The following is a 25,944-nucleotide window of genomic DNA, read 5'->3' as shown; positions in this document are numbered from 1 at the left end:
CAAAGGTGGAGATTTACAGTAAAAAAAAAAATTGACATCAATTTGATCTGTTTCTCACCCACACATTTCATATCGCTACTAAAGATATGGATTTAATCATTGGAGTCATATAGATTACTTTTATGCAGGCTTTATGTGCTTTTTTGGACCTTCTGAGTTCTGGTCATCATTCACTTGAATTAAATGGAGATATTTTTCTAAAAATCTTAATTTGTGTTCTGCAGAAGACAGAAAGTCATACACATCTGGGATGGAATCAAGGTGAGTAAATGATGAGAGAATTTACATTTTTGGGTGAATTATTCCTTTAATGTTCTATAAATGCTCACCCTCATGTTGTTTCAAACCCTTTGAAAGACTTACTTAAGTGAAACACAAAAGGAGATTGTTCAGTGAATACCACTGCACTCATTTTTAATACGATGGCAATGAAACAAACTGAAAGGTAAGCAAGTTTTCATTGAAAGTTTTGACATCTTTCATGAGCACTAAGAAAAAGGTCAATTCAGAGTTTGTGTGTTTAGCATGAAAACAACTCAAGTTCTCGCATGCAAGCCACTCTGAACAAGCTTCTCTCATAGCGATTTTCACTTAAATTTCAGGTTGTATGTTCAGATTACTTGCAATATCATGCACAAATCACATGGACTTCTTTAATGATACTTTGTGTGTTTTTTAAGCTTTAAAATGAGTCATTATTGACTGCAATGTCGATAATGAAAACACAACATAGCATTAATAAGTTGCAGTGCCGGTATGGTGAAAAGACAGTAGGAGCTACAGGAGGTGGAGTCAGCGATCAAACTGTTGCATCATCATCTTGCGACTGAGTTCATAAGCCAGAAAGAGTGCTCCATTGGCGGGTAATGTTCGAATCATAGTGGGGGTCAAACCAGAATACAAAGTCCACAGTCCTGCAAACGAGCAGAATTCAGCATACTTCACCCCCAAAATGTATACATTTATCCCATTCTATTCAAATTTGCATAGTCTTTCATAGCTACATTTGCCCTGGTGAATTCAGTGAACCTGCAGACAGTGGACAACAATGGATTATAGACTATATCTATTATAGACGTTTAACATTTAAAACAAGACTAAAACCATCATTGGGATAACAGCAGTGGAAAACAATCTGGAATCATGTGTAACAGTCACATTAAGTCGTCTTGGCAACCTGAATTTATAAGAATGTCTATGTGTGACACCAGTGCTGATGCAGCACAACAAACGATGAAACAGAATACACGCGTCTTGAGATATGTTTGGAAATATTCAAAAATCCTGAGTTGTGGAGCAACGCAACGATCGAAGATGTCTGTTTATTGCGTGTTTACACAGAAAAACCATTTAAAAACAGCGCAGACGCAGGTGTGAACAGCCTGTAACTCACCCTATAGCCTACTTGAAAAACTGACCAGAGCCTAGCCCAAAATCTGAATGTTTGTCGGGTACTGTCGAACTCAGATCAGGTTGAAGACCTCTAAACACGTGCATGTGATTTCGGTATTTGAATACCATTGCACATCCCTATTAACAATGCATGATTTTGGATCGGATCCAGCCTGATCTCACGGTGAAATCGGAAAGAGTAGACCGACTTTTCTTGCATCAAAATCAGTATGTTCGGTATGTTGACCGAAATTTTAAAACACTGTCCCAAGTTGCCAAAGCGGTAAGTGTTGTAGGGCATATAGGCACATATGAGATCCATTTATGTCCAGAAGAGGTCGCCAAATGCTAGTAGTGAAGCAAGTTTTTTTCAGATTTTCAGGATGTTATCCAATGAAGAGAAAAGCATATATTTATCGATTTTATCCCCCAACCCAAACCTTACCTTAACAATTAAGGGAGTAAAAAAGTAATGTTAGAGGGAAAAGTGAAACCTCTGAATCGTGAAAGTCATTGATTATTCAAATGTGGTTGTTGCCTGGCTTTGAACACTAGCCTCAAAGCCAGGCAATTGCACCAGGTGCCACGTGTGATCATGTTGATCGGATCATAATTCAAAAGTGCATTTAATTGGCTGTGTCAGACATTGCTACAAACTATTCTTCAAAAATTATTTAAAAAATTAATCCAAATCTGCCAAGCATCCTGTAGCGTCCTGTTATGATAAAGGGCATTTAGATTATGCCATCCTATGGAAGCGAAGGTTTCAGTTATGAACAAATCATTCTACTGTGTCAGTTCTTTTGAATCAGCCATACCAACTATGAGAAAGAACCTATCTGCAAAAATGAGTCAGACAGCTCTTACAGGGAAAGCACCTCTTCACCGCTTAAAAAATGGCATTTAAACTTGCTAATGACTTGTGTTTTTCACGGGTCTCTGATCTCAAGTCCAAGTCAAGTGTCAAGTATATTGTTTACTAGTCCGAGTAGTAAACTGTGAGAGGTTCAGTCACTTCGGTCTGAGGTGTTGGGTGTGTATGTGACTGAACTCTTGCACAGGTGTCCTATCTCGTTTTGTCACCTGTTGCATACATTGCGGGGTGTATGCCTCGAAATGTACACTCAGGCTTTGTCTAGTGTGAGAATGCAGGGCATTGCTTTGTTAGCGTTGCCGTGCATTCTCTCATCCTATCTGTTAGTTATTGTCACGAACCCCGCTCCTCTGCCCCATCTCCGCGTCCACGAGCATGCACACATGCACTCCGCGAGCGTGCTCGCTTCCCGCTTCCTCGCTCCGCCCCCTCGAGCTCGTACGCTCTGTTTCCTCCCTCAGGCTTCCACGCCCGGTTTTGCTATTACGAGCTCATGCTCGTAAACTATCTCCCCCCTCTGACTCATGCTCGCTTCTCACGCGCATCAGCCTGAACATTATGACCACCTGCACTCACGCGCTTCCAATCCCCACACATTAGTTTCACCTGCACTCACGCGCTTCCGATCCCCACACATTAGTTACACCTGCACCTTCCCCTATAAATACCCAGCACTTCCGTTTCACGGGTGTTGGTTATTGTATTTAGATTCCCGTGTTTTGCCCCCCGCTAGTCTCGTCTAGTTTTGACCCCCCTGTGATTCGTTCCTCTTAGCTTGCCAGCTCCCTAGTTGTTAACTGTTTTCCCGTCTTCTACCCTCTTGTTATTTCTGATTCTGATTACCCGGCTTTTTGACCCTACGCTTTCCACGACTACTCTATCTGTAGATTTGCCCCTTTGTCTTATCCTGATTCCCCGGCCCCGACTTTACGCTTCCCTCGACGACTCTCCTTCTGGATTTTCCCCACTGTACCTTTGCCTGCTCTTATTTAATAAAGCAGTTGTTCGTTACATTGTGACTGTCTCGTCTTGTGTGTGTGTGTCCGGGTTACAGAATAACCAACCTCACCGTAGACAGTCACAATGCGTCACTCCACGGATTCGCGCAGCTCTCTAGAGCGGATTTTCGTGGCGCGTTCTGTGCGCGGATTTGCGGCTGGGAGAGATGACCACGCACTCACGGCCCAGGGACAGCAGGTACGCACTTTGTTTGATTTTTGTCACCCTGTTCTACCTGTGTCTGTCCCTGAGCCCGTTTATGCTCCCAGCGCATTTCTGAGCGCCGTGAGCTCTTCGGGCGCTTACCTAGAGTTTTCCGAGCAAGGCAGTGGTTGTGTAACTCATAACCCCGCCCTTGGCATTATGGACCCAGCGGCCCAACTCATGGGTTTGCGTCAGGGGAGCCAAACCTTGGAGGCTTATGTGATGGATTTTTGTGTCCTGGCGTACCAGGTGAATTTTAATGAGGTGGCTCTGAAGACCATTTTTCAATGTGGACTGAATGAGCCAACCTCATCATTAATGCCTGGTGGTCGCTGCTCCCTTAACCTGGCTCAGTTTATTGACCTCGCCCTACTGTACGCCGGTTCCTCGTTTACCGTGGGGGAGGCAGAAACTGAACCAGCGAAGCCTACCACGGCCCCCGTCTTGAAGCCTACCACGGCCCCCGTCTTGAAGCCTACCACGGCCCCCGTCTTGAAGCCTACCACGGCCCCCGTCTTGAAGCTTTACACGGCCCCCATCTTGAAGCCTTACACGGCCCCCGTTTTTAAGCCTTACACGGCCCTAGCCCCGAAGCCTGTAACGGCCCCAGTCTCGAAGCCTGGCACGGTCAGCGAGTCAACGCCCATGCCCGCCACGGCCAGAGAGCCAGCGCCCATGCCCGCCACGGCCAACGAGCCAGCGCCCATGCCCGCCACGGCCAACGAGCCAGCGCCCATGCCCGCCACGGCCAACGAGCCAGCGCCCATGTCCGCCACGGTCAGCGAGCCAGCGCCTGTAGCCTCGACCGCCCCAGAGCCAGCGCCTGTAGCCTCGACCGTCCCCATGGCCACATCCCCTGTTGGCCGAAGACGTCAGAGAAGGAAGAGGGCCCCTTCTCCCCAGTCTCGTCTTGTGCTCAAGACCGCAGAGGTTCCCCCAGAGTCTTCCACGGCTCTGCCAGGTTCTGCTCCGCCCCCCGAGTCTTCCACGGCTCTGCCGGGTTCTGCTCCGCCCCCCGAGTCTTCCATGGCTCTGCAGACCTCTGCTCTGCCCTCAGAGTCTTCCACGACTCTGCCGGCCTCTGCTCCACTCTCAGAGTCTACCACGGCTCTGTCAGCCTCTGCTCGCCCCTCAGAGCCCTCCCGGGCTCCGCCTCATGAGTCTCTCAGGGCTCCTCCTCTCGAGCCTCCCAGGGCTCCTCCGCTCAAGCCTCCGAGAACTCCTCCTCACGAGCCTCCTAGGGCTCCTCCTCACGAGCCTCCCAGAGCTCTACCCCTCAAGTCCCTCAGGGCTCCCCCTCCTTCCAAGCCTCTCACGGCTTCACCTCTCGAGTCTCTCAGGGCTCCATCCCTCGAGTCTTTCATGGCTCCACCCCTCAAGCCTCTTACGGCTTTGCCTCTCGAGTCTTTCAGGGCTCCATCCCTCGAGTCTTTCAGGGCTCCACCCCTCAAGCCTCTCACGGCTTCGCCTCTTGAGTCTCTCAGGGCTCCATCCCTCGAGTCTTTCATGGCTCCACCCCTCAAGCCTCTCACGGCTTCGCCTCTCGAGTCTTTCAGGGCTCCATCCCTCGAGTCTTTCATGGCTCCACTCCTCAAGCCTCTCACGGCGTCGCCTCTCGAGTCTTTCATGGCTCCACCCCTCAAGCCTCTCACGGCTTCGCCCCTCGAGTCTTTCATGGCTCCACCCCTCAAGCCTCTCACGGCTTCGCCCCTCGAGTCTTTCATGGCTCCACCCCTCAAGCCTCTCACGGCTTCACCTCTCGAGTCTTTCAGGGCTCCATCCCTCGAGTCTTTCATGGCTCCACCCCTCAAGCCTCTCACGGCTTCACCTCTCGAGTCTTTCAGGGCTCCATCCCTCGAGTCTTTCATGGCTCCACCCCTCAAGCCTCTCACGGCTCGCCTCTCGAGTCTCTCAGGGCTCCTCCGCCTCTCAGGGCTTCCCCTCTCGAGTCTTTCATGGCTCCACCCCTCAAGCCTCTCAAGGCTTCGCCTCTCGAGTCTCTCAGGGCTCCTCCCCCTCTCAAGCCTCTCAGGGCTCCCCCTCTCGAGTCTTTCAGGGCTCCCCCCTCTAGCCTCTCGAGCCTTCCAGGGCTCGGCCACTAGAGGCTCCTATGGCTCTGCCTCCCGAGCCTTCCAGGGCTTCACCTCTGGAGCCTCCTATGGCGCCACCTCCATGGGCTCCACTTCCTGAGCCTTCCAGGCCTTCGCCCCTAAAGCCCCCCTCGGCTCTGCCTCCAGAGCCTTCCAGGGCTTCACCTCTGGAGCCTCCTACGGCGCCACCTCCAAGGGCTCCACTTCCAGAGCCTTCCAGGCCTTCCCCCCTAAAGCCTCCTTCGGCTCCCCCTCCAGGCCTTCCAGGCCTTCGCCCCTAAAGCCTCCCTCGGCTCCACCTCCAGAGCCTTCCAGGCCTTCGCCCCTAAAGCCTCCGTCGGCTCCACCTCCAGAGCCTTCCAGGACCCCAGCTCCAGAGCCACCTACGGTGCCGCCTCTGACGGCTCCGCCTTTCACGGCTCAACCCGGACTTCCTGACCCTCTACCTGTCCTGTGGCCTCTTCCCTGGCCTCCGGACCCTATTCCTGTCCGGTGGTCACCTTCCAGACCCCCGGACCCAGTCCCTGTCCTCCAGTCGCCTTCCAGACCTCCGGACCCTATTCCTGTCCAGTGGTCACCTTCCAGACCCCCGGACCCAGTCCCTGTCCTCCAGTCGCCTTCCAGACCTCCTGACCCAGTCTCTGCCCTATGGCTGCCCCCTAGACCTCCCGACCACCCTCCTGTCCACTATGTTCCCCCTGACCTTGCCTTGAACTGCCCATTGACCCCCATGGACTGTTTCATTTCCCTTTTGTGCCTTCTGCCCCCGCGAGCTCACATGCTCGTTCTGTCCCCCGCGAGCTCACACGCTCGTTCTGTCCCCTGCGAGCTCACACGCTCGTTCTGTCCCCTCGAGCTCACACGCTCGTTCTGTCCCCTCGAGCTCACATGCTCGTTCTGTCCCCCCGAGCTCACATGCTCGTTCTGTTCCCTCGCACTCCTCGCAGCCGAGCGCGGCCGTCAGGAGCCGTCCTATTCAGAGGGGGGAGTACTGTCACGAACCCCGCTCCTCTGCCCCATCTCCGCGTCCACGAGCATGCACACATGCACTCATGAAGCGTGCTCGCTTCCGCTTCCTCGCTCCGCCCCCTTGAGCTCGTACGCTCTGTTTCCTCCCTCAGGCTTCCACGCCCGGTTTTGCTATTACGAGCTCATGCTCGTAAACTATCTCCCCCCTCTGACTCATGCTCGCTTCTCACGCGCATCAGCCTGAACATTATGACCACCTGCACTCACGCGCTTCCAATCCCCACACATTAGTTTCACCTGCACTCACGCGCTTCCGATCCCCACACATTAGTTACACCTGCACCTTCCCTATAAATACCCAGCACTTCCGTTTCACGGGTGTTGGTTATTGTATTTAGATTCCCGTGTTTTGCCCCCGCTAGTCTCGTCTAGTTTTGACCCCCTGTGATTCGTTCCTCTTAGCTTGCCAGCTCCCTAGTTGTTAACTGTTTTCCCGTCTTCTACCCTCTTGTTATTTCTGATTCTGATTACCCGGCTTTTTGACCCTACGCTTTCCACGACTACTCTATCTGTAGATTTGCCCCTTTGTCTTATCCTGATTCCCCGGCCCCGACTTTACGCTTCCCTCGACGACTCTCCTTCTGGATTTTCCCCACTGTACCTTTGCCTGCTCTTATTTAATAAAGCAGTTGTTCGTTACATTGTGACTGTCTCGTCTTGTGTGTGTGTGTCCGGGTTACAGTTATCATGGGCGCATGTTTCCTATTGTCTTTGCGATATGCGCACGTGCCATTCGGGAGTCTGTGTTTTTGCATGTGACAGGACTTTGTTTCTGTTTTGCCTTGTGTCTCTCTGTCTTGTGTCATACCCGGCCTCCTTGTTTGCTTATTATTAGTTCATTAGTCACACCTGCCCTGCTTTGATTTATCTTCCTATTTTAGTCTCTTTGTGTGTGCTGTCTTAATCATTGGTCTTGTTCCTCAGCCTTGTCTTCAGTCTGGTGCGAGTTGGTTCTGTTCGCTGTCCAGTCGGTCCTGTTTTTTCCTTTTTGCTCCAGCCCAGCCTGTACTTGTTTTTACCAGCCTTTACCTTGTTTTTTCCCCTTCAGGGTAGTTTGAGTTTTTGCCTTTGTTTATTTTTGTATTAATTAAGCTTTTGATTTTTTGCTCTGCGTTTGGGTCCTGCCTCTACTGATTCGTGACATTAAGCATATGGTTGGATAGAAATATTGGCGTCTCACCCTCATTTCGTAAAATCCCCATAAATGTCTTAAGGAAGCCCTCCTGTCTCCCTGCTAGAGACAGAACCTGGATGCGAGACTTCACACAGTATATGGGGTAAACCACCAACCATAGACAGGCACCGCCAAAACCACCACTGAACATCAATGGCACAACACCTACAGAAAATACAGATAGTGTGAATTATCCATTGTCGCTTTCAAAACATTGCACTGTTGAGTATTCCAACCAGCTCAACGGAGCAACATGTTGTTCATTTGGGACTGGACTATCTGTTCAAGTGGGCATCTTACCAATGTGCTCTTTGTCTCTTTCCATGTAATGGGCAAACATAGAGCGGCTGAGTTCATATCCTTCAAAGAAACAGAAGTATCCAGGTATCTCACGGACTATAGTTGTTCTGAGACCCTGATAGAAACCCAGAGGGCCATTCGTGCGTATCACATTTCGGACAACAGACCAAACCGTGCTGAGAAAAAGAGGGAAAGAGCTTTTATTCACATTGAAATAACTCCAACTGGTAGCACTTGATTTCTTATTCCTATTTACCTTAACTTGTTTTTAAGGATGCACATTATGCACATTATATCAGAGACTAAATAATTTTCTGCTAATCAATGCCTTTTTTCCCTTTATTATGATTTTTCTGATGAATATTAGAGCATATTTTTTTCCCAATTTAGTTAATTTAAACACTACATTCTTTTTCCGTGACAGGTTTCAAACGTTCTAAATGGTTATGCATTTTTTTTCTACTGTAAATACAATAATAGCATTTTGTTGCCTGATTGGAGCTTTAGTGGCAAAGTTGTTAAGATAATCAACAAGTAAAACATTATAGATTTACTGAATAATGCCGACCAAAATATACTGCAGTTTTTCAGCCATAACAATAATGATCTGACGTCATAGCTGATTTTTGCATCATTACCCATATTTCAGCCCTTTATCCACTACCAAAACATCCTCCATGCTAACAGACCTTTTCTGTCCGCTGGGGATCTTGCAGGATGCCTCCATTTCATGCATGGTCTGCAGACGACATTTGACCAGCTCAGCGGGGCATAAAGCCAGAGAGGAGAAGATAGAGGCAATGGAGCCTGAGCACGCTTTCTGAACATCACTGACACACAGAGAGAACATGACCATTAACCCTTGTACGCTCATCAAAAGAGAACCTCGTTCCATTTTGTTCGGGTCAAATTTGACCGGGAACATCAAACGTGAATTCCCAGCCTCATTAATATATGTAGCTATTTATACGTTAATATTTGTAACATTTAAATGTACAAGTTTGTACATTTGGATAGACCATAAAATGTACAATATGGACTTTTGAAAGCATCTAAAACGTAAACATTTTTACATTCACAGCTTTAGAAATTTCAAATATTGACCGATCCATTACAACTATATTTGAATACACAAATGGATTATAAATATATTTGTACATTTTTACTGGTTTATAGATATTTTAGATCACTTAACCTAACCCCAGCCTCTAAACATAACCACATTTCAACAATACAAATCCTGTAACAAGTAGATTAATGTACAGTAGCAATTATTTTTGTTATGATATATTAAGTTATATATATTTTACAGCCGCTAATCCCACACCTACTCCTAAACCTAACCATAAACATTTATTAAGCATATTAAACACGTAAAAGTGAATTTACGCGTTTAAGTCCCTTTCTGTCACTCACTCGACGTTGTGTCGATGTAGTGACACTAGGGGTCGATCTCGAGAGCCCGAGGCACCTTCAGATCTTTGAGAAAAGGCCAATGAGAATTGGCGAGTAAAATTTGCATGCCACTCCCCCCAACATATGGGTATAAAAGGGAGGCTGGAATGCTGAATCATTCAGGTTTTTGCACTGAGGATGCGAGACAAGGACCGGCCATAACAGTGGTGTAGTTCAGCCTGTGGCAAGAGGGACACAACGTCTCGTTCCCATCCATCAGGAAACGGAGGTTAAGACAGTTACCGAGACGTTCCCCTTCTGTCACTCACTCGACGTTGTGTTGATGTAGTGACACTATGGTTCCCTATATGAAATGCCACAATGGCTGAACTGTGTTACGTGAACTGCCAATTGAGGTGTAGGCAAGCTACTGTGAGCATAGGAACAGATGCACTCAGACTGCATGTTACCTCCCCAGATGCCCCAAAACATTGTGTAATTCCAAACAAACCTTGGGGGGGGGGGGGGGTTATCTATTATGGGAGCTGGCCGTTTGGCCTTTTCTCTCCACAGAATCTTTGATTCGGCTTGAGCCTTTAAATGCTCTTAAAACGCGCTGTAGAAGGCTTTTTTTCCATTCCTATTCTTTCAGGGGGGAAAAGACCCCATGGAGGCCACACCCTGGAGAGAGTAAAAAGTGGCAAATACGTCATATGGGCCTAAGGTTTTACAGGGAAGAGGCGCGGCGGTAGGTCCTGCTCTACAAAGAGCTCTACAGACGCAGCGACTGGGGCAGAGAGGAATCTGCCAAGGGAGATGCGGGTCTACTGGAAAAAAGGGAGGCCGCACCACTGTGAAGATACATCACAGGAGGACACCGGGGTAACCGAGACTTAAGGAGCACTTACCCCTGTACAGGGCACACTAGCACACGTAATAGGTACGTATTCCTCTGCTGAATTTCAGAGCCAGAAGGCTAGGATGAAGGATATCCAGAGTTCACAGATTGGGAACATGCATGGGAAAGTAGAACGCTTCACCTTCGTAGAGGGGAAAGGCGCTATACACAATCGATACACCCGGCCAGCTGCCCTGCGTAACGATACTTACCTGTCTGCTAGAGAGGTGCCATTGGCCAGTGCCCACAAGGATGCCACACTCCGTAGAGTGTGCTGGAACCCGCAAGGGGGCGGGCACGGACTGGGTCTGGTAGGCCAAAGCAATGGCGTCCACGATCCAGTGGGCAAGCCTCTGTTTGGAGACATCAAAACCCTCTTGATGGAAGTGAGCGTGGTCAGAAGGGCGGTCTTCAATGAGGCGGCCTTTAACTCAGCTGGCTCTAGGGGCTTGAACGGGAATCTATTTAGGCCTAGAAGGACCACGGAGAGGTCCCATGAGGGAAAGAGGCTTGGTCTAGGAGGGTTCAACCTCCTGGCACTTCTCAGGAACCTGATAATCAGGTCATGCTTACCGAGAGACTTACCTTCAACAGCGTCGTGGTATGCTGCTATAGCAGCTACATAGACCTTGAGAGTGGAGGGTGACAGCCACCCATCCAACTTCTCTTGCATGAAGGAACGCACTAAACCGACTGCGCATCTCTGGGGATCTTCGGTACGGGAAGAACACCACTTAGCGAAGATACACCTGAGTGATTGTGTTAACCACTGTGGGCGGTAGACCAGTATTCCAAGTCCCATACAGGGACCAGACAAGGATATTCCAGAGGTCTGGGCGTGGGTGCCAGAGGGTGCCCCGTCCCTGAGAGAGAAGATCTTTCCTCAGGGGAATTTGCCTGGGAGGTGCTGTCGCGAGGAGCGTGAGGTCCGAGAACCAGGTCTGTGTGGGACAAAACGGAGCCACGAGAATGACCTGCTCCTCGTCTTCCCTGACCTTGCACAGAACCTGAGCAAGTAGGTTCACTGAGGGAAATGCATATTTGCAAAGACCCCGGGGCCAGCTGTGTACCAGAACGTATGTACCGAGGAGAGATCTGTCAGGGCATACCAGAGCGGACAATGGGAGGATTCCCAGAAGGACAAATCTACCTGTGCTTTGCCGAATTGGCTCCATATCAGCTGGACCACCTGGGGGTGGAGTTTCCACTCTCCCCTGAGCGTCACCTGCCTCGACAGAGCATCTGCTGTGATGTTGAGGTTGCCAGGGATATGAGTGGCCCGCAGCGACCTGAGTCGGCGCTGACTCCAGAGGAGGAGGTGACGGGCGAGTTGCAATGTGAGTGTTAACCACCGTCCGGACCAATACGTGCTTGCCCTGGTAAACAGCAAAATCCTCCACAGGGCGAGCAGTACTGCCAGCAACTTGTGGCAGTTCATGTGCCAACGCAGGTGAGGTCCTGTTCAGCAGTCAGCGGCTGCGTGAACATTGCACATGGTGCCCCAGCCAGTCTTGGAAGCATCCGTCGTAACCACTTTGCGCCTGGACATTTGCTGTATGGGGACTCCAGCCCGCAGGAACGCAAGGTCTGTCCAAGGGCTGAAAAGGCAGCGGGACAAGAAGGATCGCATCCAACATTCCTGGGGTTGGGGCCTCGTGGCGGTGAGGAAGCAGGGAGTGCTGCGTCGGGGAGTGGTGCTCTGACCCAAGGCGGCCATGCTGAGGGGATCCTCGAAGTACTTGCCTTGCTCCGTGTGCCGGCGTAAGGCAGGCTGGTGACTGAAGAGGAGGGCCTCTGGGGCCGTCGTCTTGACTCGTCACCACTGGCCGACCATGAGTGTGGTTTGTGTGATGCAGTTGGGCACGTGAAGGTGGTGGGCCGTGTTCGTGAGGCCCAGGCTGCAGACACTCAGTGTTCGGTGGCCGTGGGTGCGGCAACCATGAGCACCATGAGCAGTGTAGCCTGAGGAGAGAGGAAACTGCTCTTTTTTTTGACAATTCGGGTACCGCAACCCAGACGGCGCGCGGCGAACAAAAAAGAAATGGGGAACAAAGGATTTTCCTCCAGGCCCTCCACTGGGAGATGGAGTGGTCTGGCTACCAGCTCTGAAGTTCCTGCAGACCTCTCGATCCTCGGACATCCCATTTCAGGGGCGCTTGGGAGCCCTCCTGGGGTTCTTCGCGGCAGGCCGAGAAGCGGGGGTTGTCCCTCTCCTGCAGTGGGGCTCTGTGCCAGGGTCAAGAACTGGGCTCAGGCTGGGGTATAGCCAGGGGGATGCCCTCAGTGAACAGACGGCATGCACACTCTTGATGCATGCAAGATGTGCTGGATGGCCTCTGTCTGCTGTTTCACTGCCGAGAACTGTTGGGCGATGTCCTGGCGGTCAGATCTGTGTCGGCCTCAGAATGGACTGCCACTCCCTGACATCTGACATCACCAAGGCACTCTCCGATTCAGCGAAAGAGACATTAGGCTGGCACTGAGGCGAGCTGCCTGTCTCATCCCAGAACTGGGCGGGCGCAAACGAGCGTATCGGGGAGTGGGCGGTCCGTGGGGTTTTACCCAGCAGAACCATACCCACTGAAGTCCCCAAATCACTCCTTTTTCTCAGTTTCATTTGACTGAAAACTGTTGAATAATGTAGTCTTTTAGAATGCTGCACATAATCTCCGATCATCTCCTGTGGTGCTGTGAATTAGGTTGCTTTATTTCCACGGAGCAGTTCGCTCTTACACATTGTGAATGTGACTCTGCAGGTTCAGTAATATATATATAGGTATCTTTGTATTAAAGACACGTTCACCTTGAACCTAAAATTTTGTTCCGTTTTCTTTTCTTTAGGCAGCATAAACTGTTACCAAAACGCAATACAAGCACATTCGATAAGAACACACCTTTGGCAGCATTTTGTGGGAACACAAGGGAATTTTTTAGGCGTATTTATTATGATTATTATCTTTACATTTATAATAGTCTTTAGTTCTCAATTTGCACCTATTGGTGCTGATACTTGCATGATGGCAAATGGAGCCATTGAAGATTTGGATTTGGGGAGGTCTTTCTATATAAGATTTTTTAATCACTTCATTAATTTATTCGTTTTTTTGTTTAGTTTAAAGTGCAATTTGAATTTAGAAATGTCTTTTACGTTTTTCATGTTTCAATAAATTATTTTTTAAAGCAAAATCAACAAAGCAAAAATAATCACCGACCTTGGGGGTTCACCATATAAATGGATATCGCAATATTTTAAATGCGATTATCATTAAAATATTTTTTTACATATTGTGCAGCCCAAAAGGGAAATTACATTTTTCATGAACAATTGTAAAATTAAGTAATTTTATGGAAACCCGCACAAACTCAATTCCATATTGCAACATGTTTCCTATACATTTTTGTACATTTTTTTGTTTTTGAGTCTATGGGCAATATAAAAATTAAAATTTTATTGAAAAACGTTGTTTTTGAAAATAGTAAATTATTCGTTTGTGGTATGCACTTTCGAAAAAATGCATCAACCAAAAATTACGAAATTGGCTCCTTAGTGAAAAAAAGTTCCCGACCCCTGATATAGAGCATTGTAAAGAATTACATTGTAAAGATATTGCATTGTTGTAACGAGTGTAGGAGTGAAGGCAGACGAGGATGTGCGGATCCAAAAGCAGGTTCTTTATTATAAATCAAAGTGAGGGCAAACAAACAGGAACAAAGAAATATCCACGAAGGGAAAACAACATGAACATGAAAAACATCCACAGGCAGGAGAAACAACCATAACATTCACGTACAACAACATTCAACGACCGACAAGGGAATGAAGGAACAAACAGGGTTTAAATACACAAGGACAAGGGAAACAAGGCCAATCAACAAACAGAACTCTGAAACAGGATAACAAGATAATTAACTAAAACCAATGACAAACAAGAACTGAATCAAGGTAATCAAACAATGAACCAATAAAACCCAGATACAAAACATGGTGGGAAAACAGGATGTGACAAAACTAGGAACTGAACAGGAATTTTCAAAATAAAAGTACACAAAAGAACAAAGGACAACAATGAACATGACAGAATCCCCCCTCAAAAGGATCGGATTCCAGACGATCCTGAAACAAAAACAAAAGACAAAAACCCACAAAAACAACATAAGGGCACCAGGGGCAAACAGACAGTCCAAGTGGGCACATGGGCAGACAGACAGACCATGGGGGCACAATGGGCAGGCTGGAAGTCCAGGGGGGCGCAGAGGGCAAGACAGGCAGGTCACGGAGGTGCAAGGGGCAGACAGGAAGTCCAAGGGGGCACAGAGGGCAGGCAGGAAGTCCAAGGGGGAAATGAGACAGTCCACGGGGGCACAAATGGAGATGAGACAGTCCACGGGGCCCATTAGGCAGCCCCGGGGGGCACAAAGGGACAGGGTTAGGGGAGGCAAGGATAGGTCTGGGGGACCGGGGAGGAGGCCACTGGACAGGAACAGGGTCAGGGGGCCTGGGAAGAGGCCACAGATCAGGAACAGGGTCAGGGGCCCTGGGAGGAGGCCACCGGACAGGGGCAGGTTCAGGAGGCCTGGGAAGAGGCCACAGGACAGGGACTGGGTCAGGGGGCCCGGGAGGAGGCCACAGGACAGGGGCCGGGTCAGGGGGCCCGGGAGGAGGCCACAGGACAGGGGCCGGGTCAGGAGGCCTGGGAGGAGGCCACAGGACGGGAACTGGGTCAGGGGGCCTGGGAGGAGGCCACAGGATAGGGGCCGGGTCAGGAGGCCTGGGAGGAGGCCACAGTACTGGGACCGGGTCAGGAGGCCTGGGAGGCGGCCACAGGATGGGAACAGGGTCAGGAGGCCTGGGAGGAGGCCACAGGACGGGAACAGGTCTAGGAGGCCTGGGAGGCAGCCTCAGAACAGGGACAGGTTTAGATGGCCCGGGGGCTGGCCATAAGGCAAGGGCCGGCTCAGGGGGCCTAGGAGGAGGCCACAGGGTAGAGGCCAATCTAGGTGGCCTAGGAGATGGCCATGGGGCAAGGACCGGTTCAGGAGGTCTGGGAGCTGGCCTCAGAGCAAGGACGGGCTCAGGGGGCCTGGGAGCGGGCCACAGGGCATGGATAGGTTCAGGAGGCCTGGGGGTTGACCACGGGATGTGGGTAGGTTTGGGGGACCTGGGTGGTGGCCGCCAGATAGGGACCGGTGGAGCTGCGTGAGGCGGAGCCAAGGAGGACTTCGGAGGCGGAGCCATAGAAGACTTGGGAGGCTGCGTCGAAGGAGGCGTAGGCAGGACCGTGGGGGGCTTAGGAGGCGGCGCCGAGGGAGGTGGCGCCGTAGGAGGTTCTTCAGGCGGTGAGCTGGAAGGCTTCGGTGGTGGAGCTGAGGAAGGTTGAGCCATAGGAGACTGGAGAGGCGGAGCCGTAGGAGGCTCGGGAGGCAGAGCCGCAGGAGGCTCGGGAGGTGGAGCCGTAGGAGGCTGAGCCATAGGAGGCGGAGCCGTAGGAGGCTCGGGAGGCAGAGCCGTGGGAGGCTCGGGAGGCAGAGCCGTGGGAGGCTCGGGAGGCAGAGCCATGGGAGGCTCGGGAGGCAGAGCAGTAGGAGGCTGAGCCATAGGAGGCGGAGCCCTGGAAGGCTCGAGAGGCTTGAGGGGCGGTGCCCTGGTAGGCTCGAGAAGCTTGAGGGGCGGAGCCCTAGAAGACTCAAGAGGCTTGAGTGGCGGAGCCCTGGAAGGCTCGAGAGACTTGAGAGGCGGAGCCCTGGAAGGCTTGAGGGGCTTGAGAGGTGGAGCCCCAGGAGGCTCGAGAGGAGGAGCTCTGGAAATCTCGGGAGACTTGAGAGACGGAGCCCTGGAAGACTCGAGAGACTTGAGAGGCGGAGCCCTAGGAGGCTCGGGAGGAGGAGCCCTGGAAGGCTTGAGAGGCAGAGCCCTGGAAGGCTCGAGAGGCTCAAGAGACTTGAGAGGCAGAGCACTGGAAGGCTCGAGAGGCTCGAGAGACTTGAGAGGCGGAGCCCTGGGAGGCTCGGGAGGAGGAGCCCTGGAAGACTCGAGAGACTTGAGAGGCGGAGCCCTAGGAGGCTCGGGAGGAGGAGCCCTGGAAGGCTTGAGAGGCAGAGCCCTGGAAGGCTCGAGAGGCTCAAGAGACTTGAGAGGCGGAGCCCTGGGAGGCTCGGGGGGAGGAGCCCTGGAAGGCTCGAGAGGCTTGAGAGGTGGAGCTCTGGGAAGCTCGGGAGGCGGAGCTCTGGAAAGCTCAGGATGCTCGGTAGGCGGGGCTCTGGAAAGCTCGGAAGGCGGCGCTCTGGTAAGCTCAGGTAACTCGGAAGGCGGAGCTCTGGAAAGCTCGGGTAACTCGGAAGGCGGAGCTCTGGAAAGCTCGGTAACTCGGAAGGCGGAGCTCTGGAAAGCTCAGGAAACTCGGAAGGCGGAGCTCTGGAAAGCTCGGGAAACTCAGAAGGCGGAGCTCTGGAAAGCTCGGGAAACTCGGAAGGCGGAGCTCTGGAAACCTCGGGAGGAGGAGCCCTAGAAGACTCGAGAGACTTGAGAGGGGGAGCCCTGGGAGGCTCGAGTGGCGGGGCCCTGGAAGACTCGAGAGACTTGGGAGGCTGAGCCCTGGAAGGCTCGGGAGGCGCTGGCTCTTGGACGGTCATGGCTGCTGGCGCTGGCTCTGGGACGGTCGAGGCTACAGGCGCTGGCTCACAGATATCTGAGGCTACAGGCACTGGCTCATTGACGTTTGAGGCTATCGGCACTGGCTCACTGACTTCTGAGGCGACAGGTACTGGCTGGGTGACCGAGGCATGCGCTGGCTTGGGTTCGCTGACCGTGGCTGACGAGGACTCAGGATCACTCACAGTGACATGCGTGGGCTCTGGCTCGCTCACCGTGACATGCGTGGGCTCTGGCTCGCTCACCGTGACATGCGTGGGCTCTGGCTTGCTCACTGTGACATGTGTGGGCTCTGGCTCGCAGACCGGGGCAGGCGCGAACCGGGAGGCAGAAGCCCGTCTTCTCACCCTCCTCCGGGCAGACGAAGTGGACCGTGCAGGCTCGATGATGGCAACAGGCGTGGGGGTTTGCACAATGACCGTAGGGGCTGGCGTGACAGGGAGAGCTAGGGACGACTGGAGAGTCACCGACGTGGGAGGGGAGGCAGGATCCTCATCCACAACATCCACAGTAAGTGGCGAGCCGCATACCAGCAGCGTCTCCGCCACAAAATCACAGAGCGTCCAGCCGCGTGTCGCCGGTGGCAACCGCTCCTTCAGTGAGGGGTTTAGGTTACCCCAGAAGAAAACCACCAAGGCCGAGTCCGGGATGTCGGAGATGTTTGCCAGCTCAAGGATGTCACGGATGTGGTCCTCCATCGGTCGGTCCTCTTGCTTTAGGCAAAGCAGCTGGTAGTTCGCTTGCTGAACCGCTGGATCCATAGTGTGGTCGGTCGTTCTGTAACGAGTGTAGGAGTGAAGGCAGACGAGGAGGTGCGGATCCAAAAGCAGGTTCTTTATTATAAATCAAAGTGAGGGCAAACAAACAGGAACAAAGAAATATCCATGAGGGGAAAACAACATGAACATGAAAAACATCCACAGGCAGGAGAAACAACCATAACATTCACGTACAACAACATTCAAGGACCGACAAGGGAATGAAGGAACAAACAGGGTTTAAATACACAAGGACAAGGGAAACAAGGCCAATCAACAAACAGAACTCTGAAACAGGATAACAAGATAATTAACTAAAACCAATGACAAACAAGAACTGAATCAAGGTAATCAAACAATGAACCAATAAAACCCAGATACAAAACATGGTGGGAAAACAGGATGTGACAAAACTAGGAACTGAACAGGAATTTTCAAAATAAAAGTACACAAAAGAACAAAGGACAACAATGAACATGACAATTGTAAAGAAGCCAAGACTCTGCTACCATCACTGTTTATGGACTAATTCACAAGTACTAATCCAAAATGTTATAAAATAAAGACTTGACGTAATCTGTCTATTGACAATAGATCGCTGATGATCAAATATTAATGAATGATGATCTACTGTATATTAATAACTACTCACACAGTATTAGCCCATATGACAATGTTTACTACATTTTAATTATATTGTAATACATTGTAGATGATTTTGTGATGATTTTGATGTCTTCGTGTGAGCTGGAAATGTGGACATTTCAAAATAAGAGTCCCCTATATATTTTGGGCTTCTTTTATAATTAAAAGTCCCACATTATGCACCATTTTGGACTCTTGCAACCAAACTGTACCCGTCACAGTAAGGATTTTTTTTAGCATTCAATAAAACTATTTTAAAAATGATCTGCCAATTAAATGGTTATCTGCCTTTTTGGCCACCTGTATTATCGGTATCGGCAAAATCCACAACCGGTCGGCCTCTAATTTCAGTACCATGGTATATGAATACAGTAATCAAAGAGTAACATACATCAAAGTATAGAGACATTTTTTTTTTATCATCACTGTATCACTGCTGGACTACTTATAACACAGTTTCCCATAATGGTTGGTAACTCACCTGAGTTCTGTGTCTTGGTCAGTTCCTGAAACAAAGCGCACTAAATTCTGACAGAAGCCATAGCTCATGAAGAGGACTGCATTTTCTGTGATGCTTGCTATGAGGGCCGGTGTGGTGCCCTGATAGAACCCACGGAGTCCAACACGTTTGTAGATGGAGATGAAGCAGTGGGTGAAGTTTCTGTATATGCCAGGAAAGGTCTGCATTTTCACCTTGGCTGTGTCAAAGGGCTGACCGCTTAATACACAGGCAGTCCCACCTTACACAGACAGAAGAAGTTGAACAATGCAGACTAGAATGCACAACATTATTTAGTTCCCCCAGGACTGTAGGGTGATGTAGGGGATTGGCTTCAATTTTTAGAACAATTTTTAAGTGCCAATTGCTTCCCACGGATCAATATAATTCCTTTGAAGTACAATTGCTACAGGCTCAGCTGCCTATTCCAGTACTTTGTGCGCTCATTTATAGGCCACCTAACAATACTAAGGACTTTATTCAGGAATTTGCTGGTTTTCTCTCTAACATTCTGCCTATTACGGACAATCTTATAATTCTTGGTGATTTTAACATTCTTATCTGCTCTCCCTCCAAGCCACTGGTTAGGGAGTTTGTGCAGATTATTGATTCTTTTAATATCACACAGCATATTTATGGCCCTACTCATGAGCATGGTCATACACTTGATCTTGTTTTATCTTTTGGCATTTCTGTACAAAATGTTGAAATCTCTGATTTGATTATGATCTGATCATAAGCCTGTTGTTTTTAATGCTATATTGCCTGGGTACATTTTAAAATCTTACTCCTCTGGGTCTTTTTCTCGCATCATTACCACAGCTATGGCTAGTCATTTTTCAGAGGCTTTCTCCACTTTTTCCAAAAGCACTCTGAAATTAATAAACACAAATTTAGGAATAGAAGAGATAGTTACCCATTTTATTTTAGCACTTTTATTTAGACTCTGTCACTCCTTTTAAATTTTCAAAACCTAATCTTAGGACAGAACCTTGGTTGAATAGTAATACACAAGCTCTCAGACAGGATTGTAGGAAAGCTGAGCGTAAATGGAAAAAAGACAAATTGCAAGTGTCTTACGAACTCATGAAATATGCTCTATCCGTTTACCAACATTCTATAAAAGATTCAAAAAACAAATATCTTTCTGAAGTAATATCAAATAATTATCACAATCCCAAAGTTCTGTTTAATACAATAACTACAATTTTCTCTCCTACTACTAATTCAGGCCTTGATGCTACATCAGTACAGCGTTTTTAAAAAATTTTATGGGTAAGGTGGATGCCATACGATCTAGTATGACCATTAGTAGTCTTGACCACTCTGAACAAGTCACCTGCTCCGCTCTGTGTGATCGGTTCGAACCAATACCCCTCACAGATCTTATGGATATTGTCCAACAGATTAAGCCGACCACCTCTTCGGTTGATGTTCATGCCTTAAGCAGGCAGTGATCAGGCCACATCTCAAGAAGCCTCATTTAAATATGACCGATCTTAAAAATTTCAGACCCATATCCAAACAGCCTTTTTTTTAATCAAAAATCTTGGAGAAAATTGTCTTTAATCAGCTTTCCCTATTTGTCTCAGGTAACAATATTTTAGATACATTTCAATCAGGTTTTAGATCGCAACATAGCACTGAGTCTGCACTTCTCAAGGTGTTGAACGATTTGTTGCTCACTCTGGATTCTGATGTTACTTGATCTCAGTGCTGCATTCGATTTCGTTGACCACGCTATCCTTCTTAAATGTTTAAGGGATGAGGTTGGCATCAAGGGCACTATCTTAGATTGGTTTACATCATACCTCTCAGATTAGACTGTGAGGGTTATGATTGGAAATTCGTCCTCTTCTTCTGCATTGTTCACTTGTGGGGTACCCCAGGGGTCCCTCTTGGGACCCATTCCATTTTCTCTGTATATGCTCCCTTTGGGTTCTATCATGAAGAAATATAATATTTCATATCATTGCTATGCCGACGATACTCAGCTATATATTCCTCTTAGTTCTGATTACTCTTGCTCTATGCTTCTAAAATGCTTTGAAGACATTAAATGTTGGACTGCAAAAACTTTCTCCAATTAAATGAGAGCAAAACTGAGGTTGTTGTGTTTGGTCTCCCTGGTGCTGTCTCTGACATCACTAGGAACCTAGATACACTGTCTCCAAATGTTCAAAATGTTCAAAAAACCTAGGTGTGATTTTTGACTCTGAGCTAAATTTTGGAAAACAGGTAAATGCTGTGGTGAGGAGAAGCTTTTTTCAATTAAGACAAGTAGTCAAATTAAAACCTCTGCTCTCATTTAAGGATCTGGAGACAGTTATCCATGCCTTCATCTCATCTAGACTTGACTATTCAAATGCACTGTATATGGGGCTAAATCACTCATCTCTGTATTGCCTGCAGTTGGTCCAAAACGCAGCTGCTAGGTTGCTTACTGGTGCTAAGAAGAGGGAACACATTTCACCGGTTTTAGCATCTCTCCACTGGTTACCGGTGCATTATAGGATCCATTAAGATCTTGTTATTTGTTTATAAAGCTTTAAATGGTGTGGCCCCTTCTAATCTGTCTGAACTTCTGAGCTATCAACAATCCCCTAGAAGCCTCAGATCTTCGGACAAATTTCTCTAGCAAATACCTCGCTCTCACCTAAAGTTTAAAGGGGATCGTGCTTTTTTGGTTGCTGGCCCTAGATTATGGAACAGTATACCTCTGAACGTTAGGTCTGCCCCTTCCATTCCTGTTTTTAAATCACGCCTGAAGAAGTATCTGTATTCCTTGGCTTTCACATGAATGTTTTATTGCTGACTATATGGGTAATTTCTTGTTTTGTGTTATTTTTCAAATTAGTCTTTTATTCCTCTGTGTCCTGTTATTGTTTAATTTGCATATGTACAGCACTTTGGTATACACTAGTGTTCTTAAATGTGCTATATATATAAATTGACCTTGACCTATAGATACAGTAGGAATGGGGCATTACGGATTCAATCAGCTGTGTTTACATATGTACAGTGGCCTTAAAAAAGTACAGTTTAACTCAGAAGTTTAAATAGAATTAGGTTGAAGTCATTAAAGCTCATTTTTTACATTTAATATTAGCAAACTATAGATTTGTCAAGTCACTTAGGAAATCTACTTTGAGCATGACACGAATAATGTTTCCACAGATTGTTTCACTTTTAATTGACTATATCACAATTCCAGTGGGTCAGATGTTTACATTCACTAAGTTAACTGTGCCATTAAGCAGCTTGGAAAATTCCAGAAAATGATGTCAAGCCTTTAAACATTTACCAAATTAGCTTCTGATAGGAGGTGTACTGAGTTGGAGGTATACCTGTGGATTTATTTTAAGGCCTACCTTCAAACTCAGTGCCTCTTTGATTGACATCATGGGAAAATCAAAAGAAATCAGCCAATAACAAAAGCAAAGAACCTTGTGAAGATGCTGGAGGAAACAGGTAGATAAGTATCTATATCTACAGTAAAATTAGTCCTATATCAACATAACCTGAAAGGCTGCTCAGCAAGGAAGAAGCCACTGCTCCAAAACCAGACTACAGTTTGCAAGTGCACATGGGGACAAAGATCTTACTTTTTGAACAAAATGTAAATGTTTGGCCACAGTGACCATTGTTGTGTATGGAGGAAAAGGGGGAATGCTTGAAAGCTGAAGAACATCATCCCAACCGTGAAGCATGGGGGGGCATCATGTTGTGGGGATGCTTTGCTGCAGGAGAGACTGGTGCACTTCACAAAATAGATCATGAGGAAAATGATGTGGATATCTTGAAGCAACATCTCAAAACTTCAGCCAGGAAGTTAAAGCTCGGTTGCAAATGGGTCTTCCAAATGGACAAGGAACACAGATGTCATTGCAGAGTAAATACAGGTGTAGATCATGAACTATGAGCATTTTCCAATAACTTTACATATGCCAATTAGAAAGTGTTCAAATGCTTAATTTGTAACAGAATATATATCTTTTTTATATATATATATATCTTTTTTTTTTTTCTTTTTTCTTTTTTTATGTTTTGCTTGAAGAGAGTGCTTGTGCTACATTCCTGTGATATAAATTGAGTTACAGTATTTAATGCAATGGCATTATAAATTGTTCAATAAATAAGTGTTTTTAAGCAACCGATTTTGAACAAAGTTCTCATTTGTTATGAATTTGTGTACCACCAAGTTATGCAAGACAGTTGGCAAATTAAGACTACCTGAATGTTACAATTATGTAAATTGGGATTTTGCAATGTAAAAAGGTAACTTTTCTGCCCCATGGCATGGGAAATTTATTTGGAAAGGTTTCCCAAGGCAAGAACAACTACATCTGGATCCAACATATTTTGCATATTTTCAACATCCCAAATTGTTTCAGTTTTATTACAGACACATGAAATGAGATATGCAAGGCTGTTACCACATGCTCCAGCTGAAAGATCAATGATAGCTTGAATGACTGGATGTGGAGCCATGCTTAAGAACTTCTATATTGCATCACTTCCTGTAAAGTGCAGAAGAAATTTTTTTATTTTACTCATCCTCTCAAATCAAGATACAGATTAAAGGAATATTCCGGGTTCAATACAAGTTAACCTCAATCATTACAATTTGTGGAATAATGTTGAATACCAGAAAAATTTCCGTCCCTCCTTTTCTTAAATAAATTAATCTAGATTCCACAATGGAAGTGAATGGGGGCCAATTTTTGAACATTAAAATACTCACTTTTTCAAAGTATAGCCACAAGACATAAACAATATGCATGTAAACATGATTTTAGTGTGATAAAATTGCTTACTATTCTTCTCAGTGTAAAGTTATGGCAAATTTTACATCCTAAAATCCTTTTAAATCCTATACCCTAAAATGACAACTTTACAGCTTAATTCTCCTATAAATGCATTAGTTTTAATAGAAGAATTAATGTAAGTGCTTTTTATAAAATTATAAATTTCACATTTCTGCAACCTTCCAAAAATGTCCTCATTCACTTCCATTGTAAGTGCTGAAACCTCGATTTTTGCTTTCTTTTAAAGAAAAGGAGGAACGAGTCGAAATTAGTTTTTTTTTGTGGTCATCAATATTATACCACTAATGCTGTCGACTGAGCTTAACTTGCTTTGAACCTGGAATATTCCTTTAATCCTCTATTTTCACACTAAAAATAATACACATCAATATAGCAAATAATGCAACATGCTAACACTTTACTGTAAAGTTGTATGTGTTTACATTAGTTAACGCAAAAATGTTTACATAAACTAACAATGAAAAATACTTTTACAGCATTTAATTATCTTGTTTAATGTTAATGTCTTTATGTACTAATACATTTTTAATATTATACAAAAGTTGGGTAACACTTTACAATAAGATTGCATTTGTTAATATTAGTTAACAACATTAGTTAACATGAAATGACAATGAACGACACTTATTAAGCATTTATTAATCTTAAGAAAAAACATTTACTAATAATTATTTTACAATCAAAAGTTGTATTAGTTGACATTAGTAAATGCACTATGAACTAACATGAATAAACAATGAGCAACTGTATGTTTATTAACTAGCATAAACTAAGATTAATAAATGATGCAAAAGTATTGATCATTGTTAGTTCATGCTAACTGTTGTTAACAAATGTAACATTATTGTAAAGTGTTACCATATAATATAAACCAAGATTAATAAATACATTAACACTTTACAATAATGTGTGTTAGGTATCATGATCGAACAATAAACAATGATTTTTTACATTCATAAATCTTGGTTAATGTTAATTTATCAAAATACCATTGTTCATTGTTGGTGCATGTTAGCTCATATTGCATTAACTAATGTTGACCTATGCAACCTTTAATGTTAAACATATATTAGTATATGTAGAATTTAACATTTACCAAGATTAATACATATTTTAAAAGTACTGTATTGCTCATTCCTGGTTCATGTTTACTGTGGTGTTAACAAAAACAACCTTATTGTAAAGTGCTACCATAAATGTTGTAAAATATATTGTTTATTGCTAGTTCATAATGTAATAACAACTGCTATTTATGTATTGTACTGTAAATTGTCATCGAAAAGGCACATATTTTGTAAAGAAATAATGCAAATAGAAAAATAGAAAACATAATGCACATGCTTAAATGACACGATTAAAAAAAGTAGAATGACCGTACTATGGTACAGTATCAGATGGTAATACCATGGTGCATTTTTGTTGTAGTAGTGGTAACATACAAACCTCAAGTGAAACAATAAAAAAAGGATTTTAATTAGACCATTACCCAACTTCATACTCAACTGGAAAAATTAAACACAGAACATTACATAAATTGTGTGCTCTCTATTAATATTAGACGTCCTCTTAATCAATAGTCCTGTTACAAATGTTTGCTTTGAGACAAACACTGTGATCATTTAAACCTACTCGCTGCCCACATTCACATGTCTTATCAACATTTCTACATGTTCTGCACGATCACAATAAAACGTGATAAAAAGTTATTCTCACACTTACCGACTCCTTCTTGATCTCTGGATAGATTGACACTAACATTCAAAAAGCCTCCTGAAATCAAATGCTCTCAATACTGAGGTAGAACATATCTAAAACACATATAAACACACAAACTCACACTCCCTTAATCACTGAAGGTGTCTGCATACCACACAGTCAAAGGCGTGTCTTCTTCAACATATGGGGCATTCCTGGAAAACTGCATGCCCTTGAAATAAAAGACTATGTTCTATGTTGCTGTCATATCTTGCCTAAGGATGTTGACTCAACATTAAGATTGTGACACAAGTCACTTCTTCAAAGGTGATCTTTGAGATTCACAAATGCCAGGAGACATTGGTTAGTTATTTCAACCACTAGATGGCATGATTGGGTTGAATATAATGCAAATTATCTAAACGCTCACTTTGAACAGATATTATCTGTGGACTTAAATGCGTGCCTTTTCTGTAAACAATGTGTGCTATGATATTACATGAACAAAAATACA

At 46.3% G+C, this 25,944-nt stretch overlaps 1 protein-coding gene across 1 annotated transcript; it reads right to left on the bottom strand.

The window, feature by feature from the left end:
• LOC127631493 (mitochondrial ornithine transporter 1-like) lies at positions 1-25,550 on the bottom strand. Its single transcript, XM_052109630.1, has 7 exons — positions 25,455-25,550; positions 23,343-23,426; positions 18,889-19,147; positions 8,752-8,892; positions 8,063-8,238; positions 7,769-7,927; positions 1-914 (listed from the first exon to the last, which is right to left on the bottom strand). The coding sequence occupies exons 2-7, from the start codon at positions 23,395-23,397 to the stop codon at positions 793-795; spliced, it is 912 nt and encodes a 303-aa protein (XP_051965590.1). The 5' UTR covers positions 23,398-23,426; positions 25,455-25,550; the 3' UTR covers positions 1-792.
• Positions 25,551-25,944: the final 394 nt, after the last annotated feature.

Source organism: Xyrauchen texanus, chromosome 38 (genome assembly GCF_025860055.1).
Source record: "Xyrauchen texanus isolate HMW12.3.18 chromosome 38, RBS_HiC_50CHRs, whole genome shotgun sequence".
NCBI classification, from domain to species: domain Eukaryota; kingdom Metazoa; phylum Chordata; class Actinopteri; order Cypriniformes; family Catostomidae; genus Xyrauchen; species Xyrauchen texanus.
Note: the sequence above shows the minus strand (reverse complement) of the source record. Positions and strands in the feature narration are given on the sequence as shown.